General features: G+C 38.8%; 1 protein-coding gene across 2 annotated transcripts; it reads right to left on the minus strand.

The window, feature by feature from the left end:
• Positions 1-3,273: 3,273 nt before the first annotated feature.
• On the minus strand, positions 3,274-19,202 carry ADAMDEC1 (ADAM like decysin 1). Of its 2 annotated transcripts, none has more exons than XM_037152774.2 (14): positions 19,058-19,202; positions 17,174-17,256; positions 15,873-15,946; positions 14,956-15,034; positions 13,436-13,512; positions 12,086-12,272; positions 11,803-11,865; positions 11,275-11,346; positions 10,840-11,009; positions 10,397-10,478; positions 9,564-9,694; positions 8,746-8,923; positions 5,527-5,612; positions 3,274-3,974 (listed from the first exon to the last, which is right to left on the minus strand). In XM_037152774.2, the coding sequence occupies exons 1-14, from the start codon at positions 19,143-19,145 to the stop codon at positions 3,968-3,970; spliced, it is 1,377 nt and encodes a 458-aa protein (XP_037008669.2). In that variant the 5' UTR covers positions 19,146-19,202; the 3' UTR covers positions 3,274-3,967. The 2 variants fall into 2 exon arrangements, with proteins under 2 accessions (XP_037008669.2, XP_037008668.2); XM_037152773.2 differs by having other exon boundaries at positions 17,138-17,256; positions 19,058-19,201.
• Positions 19,203-21,116: the final 1,914 nt, after the last annotated feature.

Below are 21,116 nucleotides of genomic sequence, written 5' to 3' on the forward strand. Positions count from 1 at the left end.
CCCACTCTCAGTACTAAGCTCAGCAATCATGTTTTTTATCTTTTTTTTCTTTATTCTATAGGTTGTTTCAGAGTCTAGGACTTATACGTGCTGTTCGGAGGAGTTTGTTTCTTCCCAGACCCTAGCTTTCCCTAGGCACTGTATGCAACTCTGTTCCCATTCTCGCGGGACTTGTTTTCACTCCCTTTTGTCCTGTCTCTGTTTCTGTCTTACTTTCTCTCTCTTTCCCTCCCTCCCTCCCTCCCTCCCCAGTGCTTGGTTAGTGCCAGGCTACGTGCTAGCTGTTAAGATGCTGGACCTGTGGCTGCCCTTGTACCCTCCAATCTCCATTCTAAAGGAAGTTCCCAGAAGAAAATCTAATTCAGAGGTGTCTTCTGCATAAGAGTCCAGAATGCCTACTTGAGAACACCTCCCTTAAAATGCAGCATTGCTTCCACACTTTTTTTTGTCATTTATTCTGGGGTCTCGGCAGCCGGTAAAACCCTCTCCAAATGCCCTTTCACAGGTAGCTCTCACTTGGTTTTAACTGCCTTAATCTCAAACCTTGAATATTATCTGCTAAACCACATCTTCCATACAAATACTTCCTTACACACATAGGCTTCTTGGGGTCCCAGTCCTGGTCTGCACTATCTTTTCCAAAAATACACTCTGCAACCGCCCTTACCAAGGCCTCTTCTCTCGTTACTGAGTCTTTAATCTTCAACCACTCAGTGCCACTTGGAATCAGCCACCTCTCCTCATTCTCCCTTTGCTGTACTTCAGAGCCTCTTCATTCACCGCCATCCACAGAAAATCATTTTGATCCGTAAAATCTTCACAGTCATGCCACCACCCACACCTGGACCCTGGGGCTCTTACGTTCTTTTCCTGACTGATTGAACTCTGCTTGTGTCGTACCCAGAATCCCTGCTCACTCTAACCTCCGAGGACAGCTTGTCCCCCAAATTCCTTTGTATGGGTGCTTCTGTGTTTAGATGGAATTCCCTGAGGACGTGTATGGGCACACACATGCACACACTCACACATATGCACACACACCTCACAGACCATGTCCCTTACCTTCAGCCACATCTAAGGCTTGATTAGATCAGTCCTTCATCTGGTCTAGTTATTAAACATATAGCTTCTTTCTTCAGTTTTTTTCTAGACCAAGAAAGCAGCCACATTTTTTTTTAAATTATGATAGAACATTAAGAGCAGGTCAAGTCTATTTTCTCTTTGTTGGTTATTATGATATGAAAGCTTCCAGAGAGTCCTGGTCCTGGTTTATATGTAATCACTTGCTGGGTGCCTGCTGTCATGGAGGGGGCGTCCGAGAGCCGTCTCGGGCCACCCACTCCTGCTCACTTCACATCACCTCTCTGCCCCCCCCCGGAGCCAGAGGGTTGGGAGAAACATGAACTGTAACCTACCTTTCTTCCCTGATTTCTAAGGAAAAAACTGTTTTAAAGCCTTTCAATCTGCCTGTATGTGAACTCCCTTTCATATCTGTTTCCTTGGTTGCCTCTTCATGGGGAAGAAGGTTTAATTAGTCACCATCATCTGCAATGAAATATTTTACACGCTGCTCTTTCATCTTTCTTAATATGTACAAAACCCTAAAAAGATGAGTTGGTGCTATGACTATTTAAACACGTGGACAATTTTCTTATGATCTTTAGCTGTTCGTTTTTCTTATTGGTTTCTCAAATGCACGATGATTAAATATAATTCTCAAGTACTGAAACGTCAGTGTACTCTCCTAGAAAGAGAGTGTCATGTCTGGGGCAGGCTCCAGTCATCCATTTGTTTGCTCTGTGACATTGGTTCGCTCTCTCTCTGAATGTTAACATCATCATCTGCAGAACTGAAACATGACTAAACCGAAATGAGTGTGAGGCAAATTAAAGAAGGTGATGTACGGCAAGGACCTAGTACAGTGTCTACTGGGTAACTGTCCTTCCTCATTTCTAGATCCTGCCCACCCCCACCCCCCACCACTCACCTCACCTCCCATTCTGCCTCGTGGCACCGTCACTCAAGGCCACAGGGAAGGCTGGGGCCTAAGGAGAGCAAAAGACAGAAGGGAATTCACTCCTTCTCCCTTCCAGCCTTCTGCTTGAGCTACCACATCTCACCTCCTCTCCTGCCTTTGGACTGAATTACACCATCGGCTCTCCTGGGTCTGAGTTTGCAGCTGTCAGATTGTGGGAACTCTCAGTCTTCTTCATCACATGAGCTAATTTCTCATAATCAATCACTCTCAAATATATCATATAAGTAAACACATATATATTTTCTGTTTCTCTGGATAAATGTGACTAATACAGGTGTTAATATAATGTATTTAATTACACGTTCATGCAGGCTGGTTTTCTTTTTTTTTAAGATTTTATTTATTTATCTTTAGAGGGGAAGGGAAGGAGAGAGGGAGAGAAACATCAATGTATGGTTGCCTTTCGTGTGTCCCCTGCTGGGAACTGGCCTGCAGGGGACCGGCCTGCAACCCAGGCATGTGCCCTGACTGGGAATCGAACTGCGATTGTCTGGTTCGCAGGCCTGCGCTCAATCCACTGAGCTACACCAGCCAGGGCCAGGCTGGTTTTCAATAATGGCCATGTTTGACATCCAGCTCATGACATTCCTGAGAATTTAACAAGTGGCATGAACCAGCCTGTGCTAGCTGTCTGCAGCACACTGTTGGCTATGGTCCCGGCCACTCAGCAGTTTTACTACAAGAAGCCTCTGCCTGATCTTGAGGTACAAGGGGGAAAATGTGCTTAAGGAAACTTCTGTTTCCTTGGAGGAGTCGGTTGACCCGGGAACGGAGGCTGTGAGCCACGCCCTGGGGCTGTGGCCTGACCAGCGGTGCCTTCTGACTCAGCTCCAGCTGCGACGCCAATAACAGCAAGAACAGGAAGGGGCAGGGGCGGTTGGTGGTTTCTGAAAGGCTGTCCCTTTCAAAGCCCAAGCTCTAGAGGTTTGTCCATGCCCCGGATCTCCCAGCACAGGCATCAGTGGAAATTTCAGTAGTTTTTTTTGAGTAATTATTTAAAAGCATGTAGAGAAAGAAAACTCAGAGAGCAGTCCAGTCCTCTTGGGTGACTGGCCTCAGGTTCTTCCATTTGGAGCATGGAAGGACAACAGGCATATAGCGATGCCGGGCTCTCGGTGGCAATACTGTCATACGACCAGAGGGACACTTGTCTAATAATGTGAGGCTTTAACACCCAACACAGAACTGCAACAAAGCCTGAACCTCTTCATGTTAGAAAATGACCACGCAGAAAAGCCTCAAAAAGTTGTGCTTTTATTGATTGACATTATGGCTCATTAAATCGATAGATGAATAAGCCATTCCTTGATAGCTGAATTTAAATGTAAGCGAGCAGACTTCTCAGAATTAACATTATCTGTGATGGTGGAAGGATTATGCATGAAAGAATAAAGATATTTATATTTAATGAATCGTGACATGATAAAGGAAAACACCACACTTAGAAGAGCAGGGCAGAACTCGGCGGAGGAACAGAAGGCACACGAATGAAAGGTTTCACTCCTCAAGTCTCGACGTTGTTTTTCTCACGGGCTGGGACTAAGAAGACCAGAGTGGAGTTCAAATCCAAGTCACCTCTACTTTTACAGTTCTGGATTGACTCCGACTGGTTCGGTGGTGCGTTCAAAGTGTTTTGGTCAAGAGCTAATTTCTTAGGTTTCCAAAGAGCAGAGCTAAACAGTGGCTTTGTGATCTTTAAACACACATGAAAGATCAGGTCTTTAGAAAAGAGGCAGTTTCTTTAAGTACATCTACTTACCAGTGAGCTGAACTGGTAAAAAAAAATGCAGAAAGGATAATGACAAATAAAAAGCAAAATATATCTAAGTGTAAAGTGATAATACACAAGAATCCTGGTGTGTTCAGGTTTCTAGATTCTTGTCCCAGCAAGAAGGCAAGAAGCATCTTCGATGAAGGCGATTTTTTGATTCACTCGCTGATTAAAAGATAAACAGTTTGGAAGCCATGGTTAGTGTAAATGTTAAAATACTATACAATCATATCATGAACATTTACAGAGTTTAAATGATACTAACAACCCTACTGAGGGACAAGATTATTCATTCTACTTTGCAGATGAGAAGAACTAATTACATTGCTTGGCTTAACATCCCATAGCTCATTTGGGGCACAACTAAGAAACGAATTGACATTTCCTGAGTCCAAGTTCAATTTTCTTTCCCTGTTACTAAATTGCCCACCTGGCCCAGTCCTGGGACATGGCCACCTCCCATCCCAAGCCCCTAGAGTGCTGAATGGACATTTTTAGGGGTGCTATGCTCCCGTGTCTGACATGATTAGAAGGGGGGCACAGTTCCCGGGGTGCCCTGCGGAGTGGCTCACAGGAGGGTTTTGGCCGTGTGTGGTAGGCGGCCCTCGTGAGCAGGGTGCTGTTCCTCATCTACTACCTCGCCAGCCCTTCCCTGAGAAAGTGACCATCGGTGGGGACTGAGCCCATTAGTCTCATAATCTCTCTGCTTTCAATTCCAGAAAAGATCCATGGAAGAGTAGCATGGATAACTTCTTCCATGTAATTTATTCAGACTCTTTCTCTTATTTATGCTTTGTTGTTGTTGTTGTTACCATTTTTAGATTCAGAGACTGTTTTTTCACTGACAAAATTACTGTATTCAGAGCCAGTGGGTTCCCTCATCCAACTCTCAGAGTTTTGCATAAAACACAACAATGATACGTGGATTATAGTTTTTTGATGCACTCTGTTTGGAATAGAATCTTTTTCATCCATTTCCCATCCTCCTCCTCTTGGGCAACCATTATTTTTTATCCATGAGTCTGTTTCCATTTTGTTTTGTGCGTTTGGTTATTTCATAACCTTATATAAAATAAATACTGGTTGTAAAATAAATAAGTCACAGGAGATATAGTGTGTAGCACAGGGACTAGGGTCAATAATGTGGTAATGACTTTGGAGAATGACAGACCAGCCCTGCTGTGTGACCAGGCGGCAGAGTATATAAATGCCGAGTCACGATGTTGTACGCCTGAAGCTCACGTGATATTGTGCGACAGATATACTTCAATAAAACATAAAATTTAAAGAAGTACAATCATTGCATCTTGTAATATATTTCTAAATGTCATTGATTTCCTGACTACCTTGCAAATGACAACTATCAGCTCTTAACCTAGAATAAAATGTAAGCATCAGTCAAGGCTTTAAAAAAGTGAACTTCTCTTCTTCTAGCTAACATTAAACTCATCACTACATACAATGTTTAGCATTTGTTTCAGCAGTTCTAGTCACAGGTGACAAAGCAGCCATTTCCTCATTAGTATGTTAGTATACACACAACCCTGAGTTAGTCATGTTTATAATGATGTTTTTTACTTTCTGAAACGGAGTGATTTTCAAAATGTAAGATAAATTGTGTTTTACTGTATTCTGAAGCCCAAAGTCACACCATTCTCAAAAATGAAATCAAAGTGAGAAGACATCTGAGGACAAGGAAAGAAAAGAAAGGGCTCACGTTGTGTGGTTCAGAGTCCACTGTGCACAGTCAGCGCTGGGCTTGAACTTGCAGGTAGTGGCCTCACAGCAGGGCTGGGAGCATTCCTTTAAAGCACACACAGAGGGCAAGTGGGGTCAGCATTTTCCTTGTGGAATCCTCGTACAAGACGGCAAGGAAATGTCACCTTTTACCCTGAATTACTCTGCTACACAAGTGATAGCGGAAATAACCAGGGAAAATTAATAAACCAAAGACACAGAAATAAAAACAGGCTGACAGGGACCAGAAGGGAGAGGGGAGGGAATCTCAGGGGAAAAGGGGAAGGGTTTACAGGAACAAGTGTAAAGGACACACGGACAAAAACTAGAGGGGGGAGTGGAAATGGGAGGGAGGTGGAGAGGGCTGGGGGGATGGGCTGGGATGGGAGTAAAAGACAGAACACCACACTTGAACAATAATTAAAATAAAAATATTAAATATAATGAAAACTGCTGCTTGAAAGGACAAAAAATTAAATTATCCAAGAATTACCACAGATAAATTTGTCCTAGATGATATCATGTAAATTAATTTTAAACTTCAGGGGAGAATATTTCTATACTATACTGAAGACAGAGAAAAAATATTCAATCTTCAATTTGTTATACCAAGAATGCATAATTCCGATGAGAACTGGTAATGGATACACACACACACCGCTGTCCTTTGTGAATATAAATGTAAAACTGAATAAATTATTCATAAAGCACCATTTTATTAATATAATAGCTCTTTCTCACAACCATGTGGAGTTGTCTCCTCACAAAAATGTGGGAGTGTCTCAACTGCAAAGGACACAGAGTCGTGATCCACCACGTCAAGAAACTGGGGGAAGAAAATGACTTTTACTGTGATAGATGGCGAAAACTCGTTGGTAAAAATTCAGTAGCCATTACTGAATTATTCAGGCATATTATAAGTACACCATGAACCAAATTATGTATCACCATGATGAAGAAAATCTATCTGATTAATAGCAAAAATATATTCAATAAATAATGAGGCAAAGATTATTTATAGTTTATATTTTTCTGAATATCCTAATAAATACTATGAAATAAGAAAATATATGAGAGTATAGTATGTGGTTAGTATATATCACATTTTCATTATCTTATGTGATAAAATTCTTGACCTGGCTAAAAATATAAGATCAGTTCTAAACATATTGGGTGAGTCACTAAGATAGCCGTTTAAGATAATCCAATAACATAAAAGGTAATAATAATTAAAACCTAAAATAAAGAAAACATTACAACTATTAGTAGCAAAAAAAAATAGAAAATACTTCAGAATAAACCTTCAAAATGTGTCAGAGTTAATGTTCCTGAGAAACTTTCAAGGCACATTGCCTTTGAAGACAGTGCTCAATGTCATGAAAATGCCACTGGCCCTCAGAGTAAAATACAAATTAACATTTCGGTGTGAATCTCAACCATATTTGTGGGCAAATGGACAAAAAGTGCCAATAGGTATATGGAAAAATAAAGATTAATGAATTGCTATGCAAATTCTACATATATATGAAGAGAATTACTAATAAAGATATTAAAATGCATTGTGTAGGTACAATCACTAAAATAGCATGATGCTTGTGCCATGGTATTCAGCCAGATAGAATGATTGCATTCAAAACCCAGAAAACACCCAAATATGTACACTAAAGAAAGAGCCAAATGGCATATCAGATCTTGGGAAACAGGATTATTTTCTAAAGGATACTATACTATACATATGTGTGTGTGTGTATGTATATATATATGTATGTGTGTATATATATATATATATATATAAAATGTATACCATTTACCTGCTGAAATTAGAAGTGCCTAGAATTATGAACAATTTCAGTGGTCTTCTACTTTAGAAACCATATAGGGGTGTAAGCAAGTAAGAATGATATAAATGCAAACCCAACATTTATAAAGTATTAAATAATTTTTTACATTCCAAATCTCATTATAACTAATAAAATATTTGCAATGTTTTTAAAAATCAAGTTGTACCATATGATCCAATATAATTCAACAGCTTAGAATTTCTGAATAAATAAACTGAAGCACAGAGAGAACATATGACTTCCCCTTTTTATTTTATTATTTTTAAAGGCTTTATTTATTTTTAGAGAGAGGGGAAGGGAAGGAGAAATAGAGGGAGAGAAACATCAATGTATGTTTGCCTCTTGGGCACCCCCTGCTGAGGACCTGGCCCACAACCCAGGAATGTGCCCTGACTGGGAATGGAACCAGGGACCCTTTGGCTTAATAGGCCTGTGCTCAATCCACTGAGCTGTACCAGCCAGGTGCCTTCCCCTTTTTAACAGAGCCTCTTAAAGTAATGTGAAAATCTTGGGTTGCAATGGGCTTCACTAATTACTAGGTTTGTATCCTTGGAACTAGTTACTCAGCTTTTCTTAGTCTCACTGCTTCTTTAGTTTGGGATCATCCCAAAACCTGTTTTATAGATTTGTTGTGAGTGATAAAGGAGATGATGCACAGGTGTATGTATATTACACATATATATGCATTTTGTAGACTGACACGTGGAAAATTTCTTCAAATAGTAACTCAATTTTTTAGTCTTAAAAGTAAAAGATTACTAAGAAAACATAACGCTCTCTTTTGGAAACCTAATATGGGATTGCTAGCAAACATTCTACTGGAGACACCTTGAACGCATCAGATTTTATAGACATCAGCAGACTCATAGTCATTATCCTGTATTTTCAATATTTATAGCCCATTTTCTACAGGTTTATGTCCTTTTCTTTCTCCATTGTATTTAATGTTTGGTTTATACACTAGCCGGATCAGAGAAAGTCAGCTAATGCTCTGTGAAGTGAATGTCTAGACCTGTGCTTGTGATTGTTCAACTGATGATCAGTTGTGATTTTGTGGGGCATAGGGTTTCTGACTAAAGTATCAGAAAAGCTCATGTGACATATTATAATTCATGATTACTTTCTTTACAGTGAACTTCATATGATTACATCAACACTGTATCCTGGCTTTTGAAATGCCTTTCAAAAAGTACCTAAAATCAGTACTGACATAAGTGCAAGTCTACTTTTTACGATGATGCCAAGCTTGTCTTTAGAAATTTTTTTTAAAAGCATTCTGTTAAAAAAGGAAAAAGAGAGAAAGCAGTTATGCTGCAATCATTGTATAGTGAGGTTTCTAACCGTGGACAATTCCATACCTTAGGAGAACCACAGTCGCACTCCTCCCCCACTTCCAGAAGCTGGTTCCCACACACTGGGATTGTGAGTATATCTTTAGGGGTCGGGGCTTGCAGCAGGCACTTCGGTTTTGCAGATAAAATGTAACTTTCAAAGTGTGAGCGGGAGGATGCGCTGAAATCCTTCGGGAATTTTGAACTGTAGCCAGAAGAAAAATAAAAAATACCACGATATACTGTGATAAATGAATGTGAGAATATGACTTGTCTAAAAATATTACCTGGTTCCATGGAAATTCCAAGTTTACTGTCTGTTTAGGGCTATGCTGTGTTATATATGGAGGGTGGTATTGTGATCAATCATACATCACAGAAAAATGGATTGATTGATTAACTGGTGATGGGGTAGCTGTAATCATCTTAATTAGGTCCATAATTCTAGAAAATACATTATTTAAAGTTGAAATAACATAGTCACCATACTTATTATTTACCTTGGTATATTTAGAAATCTTAAATAATGAGCTCTAATATCTGGTAAAACTTACGCATCAAGAGGCTGGAGGGTGAGTTAATGGGATACACAGCTCTTGATAAAAAATGTCCACCCAGCTGTGGAGACTACATCTGATTTTTTTTAATCCTCACTGAGGATATGTGTATTGATTTTTTTTTAGAAAGAGAGGGAAGAGGAGAAAGAGAGAGAGGGAGGAAGAACATTGATGTGAGAGAGAAACATCAATCAGTTGCCTCTCGTACTTGCCCCTGGAGGCAGTCGAACCCACAACCTAGGTACGTACCCTGTGTGGGGACTTCACCCGCAGTTGACAAGGTCTCACCTTAGGTACTGATTCATCACACAGCTCCCAGAGGAACACGTGGTGGTGTATGGAACGTCAGGCATGCCAAGGGCATGACCCAACTCATGTGACATCACCGCGACAAGAGCCACGTTATTCTTTCTGTTAGCCTTGAAAAAGTAGAAATGTCCATTACTTCTTCTTTTTATTCAGTTAATTTTCAATTGTTGTCAATGTTCAGAAGTAAAATAATAGTTTGACAAGTAAAAAGTAATTAGTCGTGAAGTTCCTTTCCCTGTCATTTGTTATTATAAAATGTTGAATAAACACTTGGAATTATTGGTTCCTATGAATCAACCGTTGAGTCAGAGTTTAATAAACATTTGCTGAACTAATAATGCTTTCTCAGTAAACCATGATTATTTGCAGGTAAACACATTCTTTGTAAGAAGTCCCAAAAGATACCATACTATGTACTTAAAGGCTTCCCAAAACTATTGACATCAGTAGTGCTTGGCCACATTATACCAGCATGCACCTTGTCTATCTCTCTGGCCATTGATACTGAGGATGATTAACTTGAAGTTGGCTCAGGCCACAGAGGACACCTGGATTCCCTTTCCCTCCTGATCTCCCTGCTCTTACTCCCTAATGCCAGCTGAAGAGTTAAGCCTTCTGGGAGAGCCAAGATAAGAAAATATTCAATTCTGTAATCCAAGGAACCTTCGATGCAGTGGTCTACCAGTAGTTTTCTTTCTACTTCTATTTACTGACTCAGCAAATGCTCATTGTACAAACTATATATAAGGCATTATGCTGGTCTTCACAGAGGATATAGAACCATGGAGAAGATTTGCTGTAACTTTTCAAACCTCAATAACAGCAACCGAAGATGGGGAACACAGGGAATTTGCCGCTGCCACTCCTGCACGTGTATGGGCGAAGACACGTCCACTGTGTGAAAGTTAAAGGTACATTATCACAATCTGAATCTTTGGAACGATTTGCTTTTGTGAATCATGTTTTTGATTTTCCTTGTTGCCCTACCCTATTTATATTCACTAGATCCCTGAAAAGCATATGCCATTCCATAGCATTATAATGACTGTTGATGGTTGTCCCACATCCAAGAACCTGTTTTAGTAATCTGACATAGGTCTTCAATAACCTCACAGGTGAATTGCTAATGGTAGAACTACAGGCTCTCTGACAACTGATCAGGGACACACAACAGAGCAGTAATGTCTTCCAAGAAACCTTTGGGATAACTGTCTGCTCTGCCTGCCTACACCTGGCCCTGGCCAGTGTGGCTTACCTGAGTAGCTGAGCGTGATCATGGGGCTTCATTTTCCCCAGGTTGGAACGATGCCAATTCAGAAAGTTGGTAAAGGTGACGCCTGGGTTGGGTTCTACCTTTATCTTATCACCGTCAGACCAGATTTCCATACCTACCAAGGCCACTTGAACATCTATGGTGTTATAAATCTGTGGGAAGAGCATTTTTCTTCATAAACGTTTTTGAGATTTCTTTAGTGTTTTAGATCCTTTGCTAACCACAAGTGATGGATAAATATACCCCATTTTGAAAGCAGGAATTCTACAAGTTGCTTTTGCTACAGTACATATGATTTTACCTTAATGTTTATTCTTATCTGTTAAATTTCTCAAAACTGCTGCAGACCTTAAACCATGTGGCCCTCCCGACTCCTTATTTGGTGAGACCATAGGAGATCCTGAGGCTGTATCTTACCACATTGAGCAGATTCATCACTTCAAACAGGAAGCTTCTTATTGACGTTAGATTTCCCTGATACATGTTGTACTGTGAAATACAAAATGCAAAGTATAATTAAGATCCCAAACTACAGTGAGAAAGTGGATTTAGTTGACGTTTTAAGCAAAATCATACATTTTAATGTATATAAATCTCTGTTCATTCCATGTCTACCTCATATAAAATTCCATGTTTCAACAAATTGTATTTTAAATGTAAGATTTTTTTGATAAGAGAAAAATTAGGCATTCACATAAATTTTTATTTTTTCATTTTTGTTTTTCATTAAGTTCATGTATTTCTAATAACTAAGTATTTTGGTAGCAGGTGGACATCAAAGGGGGTGAGGGAATACTGTTGCTGGCAAGATGGATAGAACAGGTCAGACAGTCAGGAGGATGGGCTCTGCATTTTCAGCCAGAAAGGTTTATTGTTTGTGTTTGCTGATAAGAAATCTTAAAAGTTGACTTAACTTGACAAGGAGCACACATGTTTCATACTCACAAAGGCATTATCCAGCACCAAAAAGAGATCAACATATTTTGCAGCCCGAAGTAATTCTTCTTGCTTTACAAAGAGTGAAAGAACACTGTCAATAATTACCTTCATGCTAAAAGTGTAAAAAGCTTACAAAGACAATTTTTTTCTTCAGAGGGAAATTAAATTGACACACAAGCAAATAGGGTGCAGGCTCTCCCTACCCCTGTCACTGCTGAGCATGACAGTCCATTGCACTGTCATTGTGGAGATGATTGATGTGAACGATGACACAGGAAGCCACACTCACCTCTGGGCTGCTGAGTGACCTAGTGGTGCGGATGATGCTGTGTTTTCTGCCAACATTTTTTACACCACAGGTGTGATTAGCTGTGTCCAGCTCCTCCAGGTTATATGTGAAGACAGCATGTTCTTCTTGGTCTGTGCTTTTCAGAGGCTTTATCATGTACCTTTGATTCTGATGTGTGAAGTATCCCCTGTGAGACATGGGGACTCATATTTGAGGATTCTCTGCCATGGAATCACATGTACTGACCAGAATGGACACCTTTCCCTCTACCCCAAGATCACACATACAGTGGTTTTTCATAGGCTTTTGGCTAACTTTTGCTAATTTAAGTGATAATCAACATATGTCAATACTAAAATGGAGCCTGTATTATTTACCCAGAGAGTTGTGAACAAGAATGACTAAGATGAAGCTACCCCAAAGAATTTGGAATTGACATGGTGAGCTCAACAGAACTTGTCCATCATTTGTTTATACAGTTAGCATATACTTCTTGGCAGGTCTTAGGAACATGATGGAGAATGAAGTAAAGGAGTGTCTAGATCCCAAGAACCCCAGAGAAGGGAAAAATGCTGAGCGGCTTATCCAGAGGAAGAGTCTGGAACTGATAGTTTGAAGAATTCTACTTTATCATGATAAAGCTCATTCAAAAATTTAAAGTTGAATCCATATGATGGAATATTAAAAGTGTACATAGCAATTCAAAAGTTCATCTCTGAAGGTATCTCATAATGAGGGAAAAGGCTTTTTATGTCACATGGTATGGACCATGTTAGAAGAACAATTATGCTTATTTTATTTTATATTTCAATGATATAAAAGATATATTTGTCCATCTGCATAAAAGATGCAAACATGACAAAACATTAATAATAGTAATCACACCGCGGACAAACTTTATGGTGGGTACTTTCTTATTTTCATACTTGCATTTTTCTTGTTTTTCAAATTTTTTCCAATTGATAAAAATTACCTTTTTAAGAAGAAATATCACACACATACAATTTTAAATGTATGTTTTACCATGACAATTGCAGGGTAGAATCTTTAAGAAAATAAGACAGAATTTTTTAAGGAATAGGATGGATAAATGTGGAAATGGATCCAGATGCCATCAAGGCCCAGAGTGTAGAGTCTTGTTTGAATATTTCCAGGAATAACTTCTACTAGATCAGCAGATCGTAAAATGATTGCAAGGGTGATCTCTTATTGTTCACTTTAACCACACATATTCAGCATTTTATAGATGGAGAGAATTTAACAAGATACTATAAGACACGATGTCCCAAAGACTCATTCTGTGTAAAAAAACGATGCTTGATATTTAGTATTTTGGGGAACAGATCTCACCTCAACCCATTGCAAGTACTAATGCTGGCCACTGAATCCTTTTCATTCAGGATGTGTCCTTTGTAGTAGCAGTGTTCCTAAGGTTGGAAAAAATACATTAACTGTAAGAATAAATGTAACACAGTGGTGGTGGAAGCTGCTATCTTGCATATGTAGGACAGGCCTTTGAATCGTGACTGTGTCCAGGCCACTTCGCAGAAACAAAACCAGTGAGAACCTCCAGGGCTGTATGAACTGTCCCGCCACTGATCCTGCACATTCTGTGTACTGGACGATGGAGCTGTCTTCCTGACACTAATGGGCAATAAACAGAAGTTCGGGGAGGCTGAACCTCAGCACGCTCATGGTAAAAGTGGACGGACACTGCATCTGGGAAGTAGCCAGCTCTGCTGTGATCTAGGGAACTCTCAGGGTTGAGGTACAACTTGTGAGAATTCGGATCCCTTTGCTGAGTCTCTAAGACACTGTGTATACCACATCAATAAAAGGGGGTATGTATTTTTTTAGATTCTATAGTCCTAAGGAGGCTGCGCAACCTCTCCTGAGCCCCTCGTATTAATTGGTCCCACTTACCATATTAAATGGTATGTTAGTGGAATTTCTTTACCATTATCAAAATTCCAGAGAATTTGTCTAAGGCTAAACATTCAGACATGTTTGATGATCCGTATATGAAAAATAGGGGGTTGCTTGTACAGATGATCTAAGAAAGCTAATGAATAACCTCCTGTTCAAAATAAACTGACTTGTCTCAGGGTTGAAATTCCATTTGTGTTTTCCTTTCCTTTGGAAGAAACCTTGTTATTGTAACATTTTCTCATAGGAGACTTGGAAAAGGTACCACATTAAAGTATCAGCCACTGCATTTGAGCATGAATTAATTTATTAGATGATTTCCTGGAGGTCAATGTTAGCAAAATTCCAGGTATCTATGAGATGAGAGTTATCTTATATCTATGTGTGATTAGGAAACAAAGAACCCCTTGTGGCAGAAGTCTTATCTGTACTTTTTTAGAAGTGTACTCGTTTAGGGTACCCTGGTGAGTGGGGGTGGCTCTGAGAAACTCACTTAGTTTGATAATACTCCATGACTAAGCCTTTTTATATTTTTTCTATTCTTCCTTTGGCTTTAATTCTCTGTCTGACATCTAGGCCTTGGCATTATCTGTTGGGTGGTGGTTTAACCAGATATAAGTTTACATTAATTAAATAATTGATATTCTATTGTTGACCTCAGGATAAGTGCATGTATTATCAGAATATAATAAATAGGTTATTTCTAACCTATTGATAAGGTGGTCTAGGAGAAAAGTAACCTTTGGGTTGCTTCACAAAATGCAACATTGGAAGCCTCCTAGTACTCCGACCCTTTAAAAATGCTGATTATGCTTTTTTTGCCTTATCTCATTGAATAGATAAGCACCTAGCTTTCAAGTTCTTCATGTCTTTTAAGTTGTCCTTGGGTTCAAGAATCTTATAACTGAGTGGTGAGGGAGTCCCTGGAAGCATTCGGAACCTACCGCGTTCTGAGGGCTTGTGGTGACCTCTTCTCCCTCGGGAGAGAAATAGGTTTCGGTGTAGTTGGGGCCCAGGAGATGCCTGCAGTGAGCAGAAAGTTGCGTGATTCACCCACTGTACTAATAAAGGCTTTCCTGCCATGAGCTCCAGCACTAAAGGAATGATACTGTCTACGACAAGAAGGCATCGGCATTCTGACCAACTGATCTTTTCCCAGAGTTTCAGCGCTGAAACTCTGCTGCTGATGCAAACCAAAGCCTTAGCTACTCCTGTTAGATCTGAGGGAGGAAATGCCCTCAGCTACCCTTTAACTGCATGTTCTCTACATTCAGAATGGGTTATTTGGGGATTCTTCACACAAAGGATGCATCCTTCCAGGCTTCTGCGCCGGGTCACAAATGTGACAGTTGATGAAAGACAAATACCATATGAGCCAGCTGATCACAAATACCATATGATCTCAGCTATAAGAGGAACCTAATTAACAAAAACAAACTCAGGAGCACAGTAGAACCAGAGGGTCTCTGGGGACCTCGCATCCCCAGAGAATGTTCTCAGCTGCTGCCGAGCTCACTGGAGCCGCATCCCTGAAGAAGCCTTGGACATATATGTTCTCATAAAAGTAATGGAAGGTTTCAGTTTATCTGTGTTGAAAAGTATTTCAGTAAATTCCAAGAAGCATCAAGGAAGAAAGTCATTTATTTGTGCAGCTCTCTTTGTTTTACACTTTGCACAGAATCTCTCCTAGGAAACATCAACATGTCTGAGATAGCATTAGCACAAATGTATCTGAAACATCTAAAACTCAATATACTTCATGTCCTTTATCTCAAATCACACTAAACAGAGTCTTAAGATTTATTTTGCCACATTCTCTTAATACAGTCCAGTGACTTAAATTTCAGAAAGTACAACTTACTTGGTTTTTTGTAGGCAGAGAATGACTTCTCCATTTAAAATAATCCGATACTGAAGTTCAGGCTCATATCTTTCCTTAAAAATTTAGAGAATATTATGCTAAGTGAAACAAGCCAGTTGGTGAAAGACAGGTACCATATGATCTCAGCTATAAGAGGAACCTAATGAACAAGAACAAACTAAGGAGCACAACAGAACCAGAGGCATGGAAACATGGAACAGTCTGATAGCAATGGGGGGGGGGTGGAGAGCAGATAACGGTGGAAAGACGGGAGGGATTGGTCAAAGAACATGTATGAAAGACTCATGGACAGGGACAATGGTGTGGGGACTGACTGTGGGAGTGGGGGATGGGCTGGGTGGAGGAGGGCAAAGGGGGAAAGACTGGGGTAACTGTAATAGAACAACAATAAAATTTTTTTTAATTTAATGACATAATGATATCAATTTCTATTTTGGTAATTGAAAATGCATGTAAGGTAAAAGTAGCTCTCTTATGCCTCTATAACATGTAAAATTAAATATAAATTATATATTTAAATGGATTTCCAAAAAGCACAATAACACAATAATAATACAGATTAAACTAACTCTGTTATGTGAGATAGGGACTAATTTTTTGCCCTATGTACAGTACGCAGTCCTGTGTATCCTAATGGATCACTAATGGGTTAATAATAAGGCATATGCTTTTATTACATTAAAATCAAACTAAATATACTAAAGAAAATCAACCAAAAACCTACTAAAAATTAAATAAAGTCAAATTATAAAATAAAGGAAATGTTTACAACAATGAAATAGTCAAAGAGTTAATGTCCTTAGTAAACCTTAAAAATCTTGTTAATTCATGAGATAATGTTGATTTCTCCATTATATACAAAACAGTAAAAAAAAAAAAAAAAGGCAATTTCGTGGGGGAAAGGGGGAAGGTAAGGACATGAGTTTGGGGAGCTCAGCAAGGAACATATTAAAAAATGGCTGCCTTTCCTGGGCACCTTTGTTCCGTCCCAGAAACTTGGAGAAATGCCTAAGCAGTTTTATTCTTTCTGACTGTGTGAGACAGTTAACTCCCCTGCTGCTACTTAATTGTGAAAGCATTCTGAGAAATCCCGAATTTTCTCCTGGACGAAGGGGCGGTTGTACATAAGGACTTCAATAACAAACCATTACATGTTGACTAATGACATCAATTGCATTAATAAAAAGGCTCTTTATTGTCTCTTCAGATGATTGAAAAACCCCACAGTCATTCACACTGCTTACCTCATTACCATGGGTCCCTGTCCAGTTATTCCGTACCTCTCTTTTGTGTAAAATGTGTAGTTTTTTAGGATGGACTACTTTATAGAGTTCTCTTTCAGGTGCTTGCCTTATGGCTATTGCTAGAGAAAGAGAGATAAAAGCGATAAAAAACATTGAAAGGATTTTGTGTTGCTTTTGTTTTGCTTGGTTGTTTCGTTAAACGGCATGGAAGGCTGAATTCCAATTGAGAAACTATGCATTCAAAAGGAGTTCCTCCATCTACTTGACCTTGATAACAAAGAACTTTTCTTTCCCTCTCACTTTCTCCACCCCAATTCTGGAAACAGTTCTTTGGATAATCTCTCAATGTGTGTAAATCTCTCAAAGTGGGTCATGAGGCCCCAAAAAAGCAGATTTGGGATTAGCACAAAGTTTATGGAAGCTGGGAATTCTACCTGTACTATCCAGATTATTTTTTCTCTATTTTCCTATCAAAAATTATGAATTTTTCTTTTAATGTTCTCAGAGATCTCTTCTGCTCTTCTTTTGTCTTTTGCTCACTGTGGTGCAACCCCTGACTACTCCTCCAAAAATCAAATCTTCATAGATGGATACTCCTTCAATTTCAGGAAAGACTCTGCTGACAGTGATTTTATTTCTCAGTACAACAATTAGCCATTATGTTCTTTCCCTCATTAGCATTGGCCTTCAAGACTTTAGATATCACAGGAAATAAAGTTCTTGTTATTCTCTGATGGAATAATTTTAAAGCGCCAGAGAGCCAGAAGGAAAATTGTATGTAGACTAAATGTTCTTCTTGATTCACTTGGAATTTCATTACACAGACAATTTTCTATTGTGCTTGCATACAGTAGGATAACTGATATTGGAGCCAAAATATGTGGTTTTACATCTTAGCTAAAAACCTTATAAAAGTCACATTGATGTCTATCAGTTTACTTACCAAAAGTAGAAGTTGGTATAAAAATTAAGTAGCACAGTGTATCTAAAATTATTTAATACCAGTCTAGGAAGTTGGCAAGCACACCTTTACCCATTTTTTTCTTTATTTCTTCAATCATCGATATAAGGTCAGTTTTGTTTTTAAATGTTCTCATTTTCACAGACAAGTGTCTATACTTAGAGATAGATTCTCACTCAGTGTGACTGACAATGTGACCTTAGAGACGCCAAGCAATTCTATACCTGGAGATGGAGACAGCCTGAAGGGAAGTAGTAATTCATAACATCTCTGCTAGTCAACTCCCAAAGTTCTGCTGTGATGCTACTCTTAGAAGAACTCATTACATATGAAAAAAGGAATTTAAAAATATAATACTAAAAGGTCTTTATCAAAAGAGAATATAAATTCCATTCGTGGAAAGGGTTGTGGGATTGAAAATAGAGTGAATTTTAGTATCTAGTACTAACTGATCAGTTGCTCAATTAATCTCTAATGTTGCTCAATAATGCAGTTATGTCTAACTTAACTCTAATTTTACTTCAGAGTCTTCCTTGTCATCCACCCTAGTGCAGCATTTGGATAAATTGTGGCTTTAGAGAAATTATTGTTCTTTTTATGGGGTAGAAATATCAATGTCATTTGAGATAAAATTGAAGATGGTTAGGAAATACTTGAATTGTTGTCTGAAGTTACTTTTCTGCTATCATTTGGAGCTATGTGTTTTAGAAAACAAAATGATAGAACTTGTACAATTATTGAATGAGAAAATTTCAGAGACATCCTAATAAACTGTTTTGCCAATCATAATGGCACAGTTTGTATAAATTGAGCACAGTTTATATAAATTGAGTAAATATACCAAAATGCAAACAGTAATGACCTTTGGGTCATATGAGCATGTCATTTTCTTAAAAGTACTTTAAAAATGCATGAAATAAATTGACTTTTATATAAAATGTCAATATATGAGTGCTTACCTTCAGTTTGTACAATGAGCCAGAGGACAGAAAGCAGGACCAAAGACATGTTGGTGGCTGCGGGAAGCTGAAATGTCCCACACAGCATGAAGATGTGGTTTCCCCAGCTATTTATCTTCCCCAACTTCTCTTTATAGATTGAAACATGAAATATGAGCCTCAAACCTTATTTATGAGGTTGGGGTAAGTTTCATAATGGCATTGGGAAATCGCCAAGAAGTTTCAGTGTCAGCATCGGGAGAGTGTTCTGCGTTCAGGAGAAGTGTTTATGCGTGTGGTCACAGCCTGTTTAGAAAGCACTCTGGGCAGCTGTTTGTCCTGCTGCTCCTACAATGGTGGAAAAGTACCACCTGAGACTCTGATGCCCCTGTGCATATTTGCGTACTCATCAAACTGAACCATCACTCTTGTTCTTCGGTGACCTTAACAGAAATTAGCCTACAAACTTAGAAAATATATCAGTAGTCTCTACATATTGTGAGAAGCTGGCACAGAAAACACAAAACTTATAAAGCAAGTACCAGGCTAAGTTGTACAAGCTAGAAAATTATAGTCTCCCTGGCCCTCAGTCTCCTTTTCTATGAAAATGGGATGATGATACCAATACCTACCTCAAGCTTCTTATAAAATTCACACGTATCTTATAAAATTAAGATAATGCACATGCATGCATGCATGTATACATGTAAAACTGCAAAGTTTTGCACATTTGCAAAGAAATGTGCAAATGTAATTCTCTTGTCAGTGTTAGCCTCAACTTACACCACCTATGATGTATGTTTGAAGTGCACTGTGAATTCTACTGCAGGAAAATAACAATATTTTTCTGGTTAAAAAATATATATATTCATGGTCATAAATATCAAAAGAGTGTACTGAGGGAAAAACACTGATCATCCAATGTCCCAACATCAAAAAATGACTGCTGTTAACATTTGATAATTTATTTTCATCTCTCTTCTATGCACTAATAAAAGGAGAGAAATAAAAGAAAAGCAAGTTTCATAGACTTTGGTACTTATTATATAAAGGGTTCTAGGAACCTGTATTTTTTGCATAGTATTATGACATAACATTGAGTATTAAGATGTTATTTTAATGGCTTTAGAATATTGCCTTATGTGTATATGTTATGCATGTCTTTGTATGTAAATATTTATTGGATAAGTTACTAGAAATGACATTACTTAGTTTAAAAAGGTATATCACTTTGAGGTCCTTGGTATACTCATATATTGACCATATATGAGTACTTCTTAGAGATGTAGCACCAAATTAATTTCCATTTCAAGATTTTTCCCAGTCTAAAAAATCTGTCTTCAACTGCTGAGCTTATTTTCACTGTTAATTTGAAAGCTTGTTAGCATCTGATTGCAAGGTCTACAGTTACCTCTCTGTGGCTGTGTATTTTTTTTTGTGGCTGCTGTTGTTCTCCTACAGGCAAAGAGTGACTTAGATGTGATCGTAGCTGCCCTGATCTCCTCTTCAAATGGCAGTATCTCATCCCTACCTTCTGTCCTTCAGATAATGGCCTTAACTGTGTTCTGTTCCTTTGTTAATAGGCTCTCAGAAAGTGTCAGACATATTCACTCCCTCCATCACAACCGTAGTTCAATAGTTCAGGGGCACTGTGGCTGATGAAACTCAAGATATTTCTACTTGCTCCAGAGAGGAGCATCTTAGTATAGAGCCACTGTTTGAATTCAGGTGAGGTGTGAATCTCTTCTAACATTTGAATTTCAGATATTATGAAGGATGGGCAGAAAAACATTCATTTGTCTAAGACATCTCATGAAGCATCTCTTAATTGCTCTGAATCAACCTACCATCAGAATGTGCTGCCTCTTACCATCATTTCTGCTGTGTGTCTTGTTGCATTTGCTCTTTTAATCAAGGCATGGTGAGCAATCTGCTTAAAGGCAAAAATCTAAGGCCCACAGATTGGCATTATACTTTTAGCTCCGTGCAGCTGTTCATGTAGAAAGTTGTAGGTTTGAGCAATGCTACTGTACAACTGCTAAAGTTTTTCATTCTTTAGGAAAGCATATAATCTGAGCAT

The sequence above is a fragment of the Artibeus jamaicensis genome, unplaced genomic scaffold, assembly GCF_021234435.1.
Source record: "Artibeus jamaicensis isolate MK-2021 breed Jamaican fruit bat unplaced genomic scaffold, CSHL_Jam_final contig_477, whole genome shotgun sequence".
NCBI classification, from domain to species: Eukaryota; Metazoa; Chordata; class Mammalia; order Chiroptera; family Phyllostomidae; genus Artibeus; species Artibeus jamaicensis.

Bases quoted from the DNA above. Each gene is read 5' to 3' on its own strand.
- ADAMDEC1 (XM_037152773.2), bottom strand. From the start codon at position 19,145: ATGCTGTGTGGGACATTTCAGCTTCCCGCAGCCACCAACATGTCTTTG. The intron at 17,257-19,057 runs GTAAGCACTCAT...CTCTTTCTCTAG, and splicing joins GCTCATTGTACAAACTGAAG to CAATAGCCATAAGGCAAGCA. The intron at 11,866-12,085 runs GTGAGTGTGGCT...CTCTTTGTAAAG, and splicing joins GGTCACTCAGCAGCCCAGAG to CAAGAAGAATTACTTCGGGC.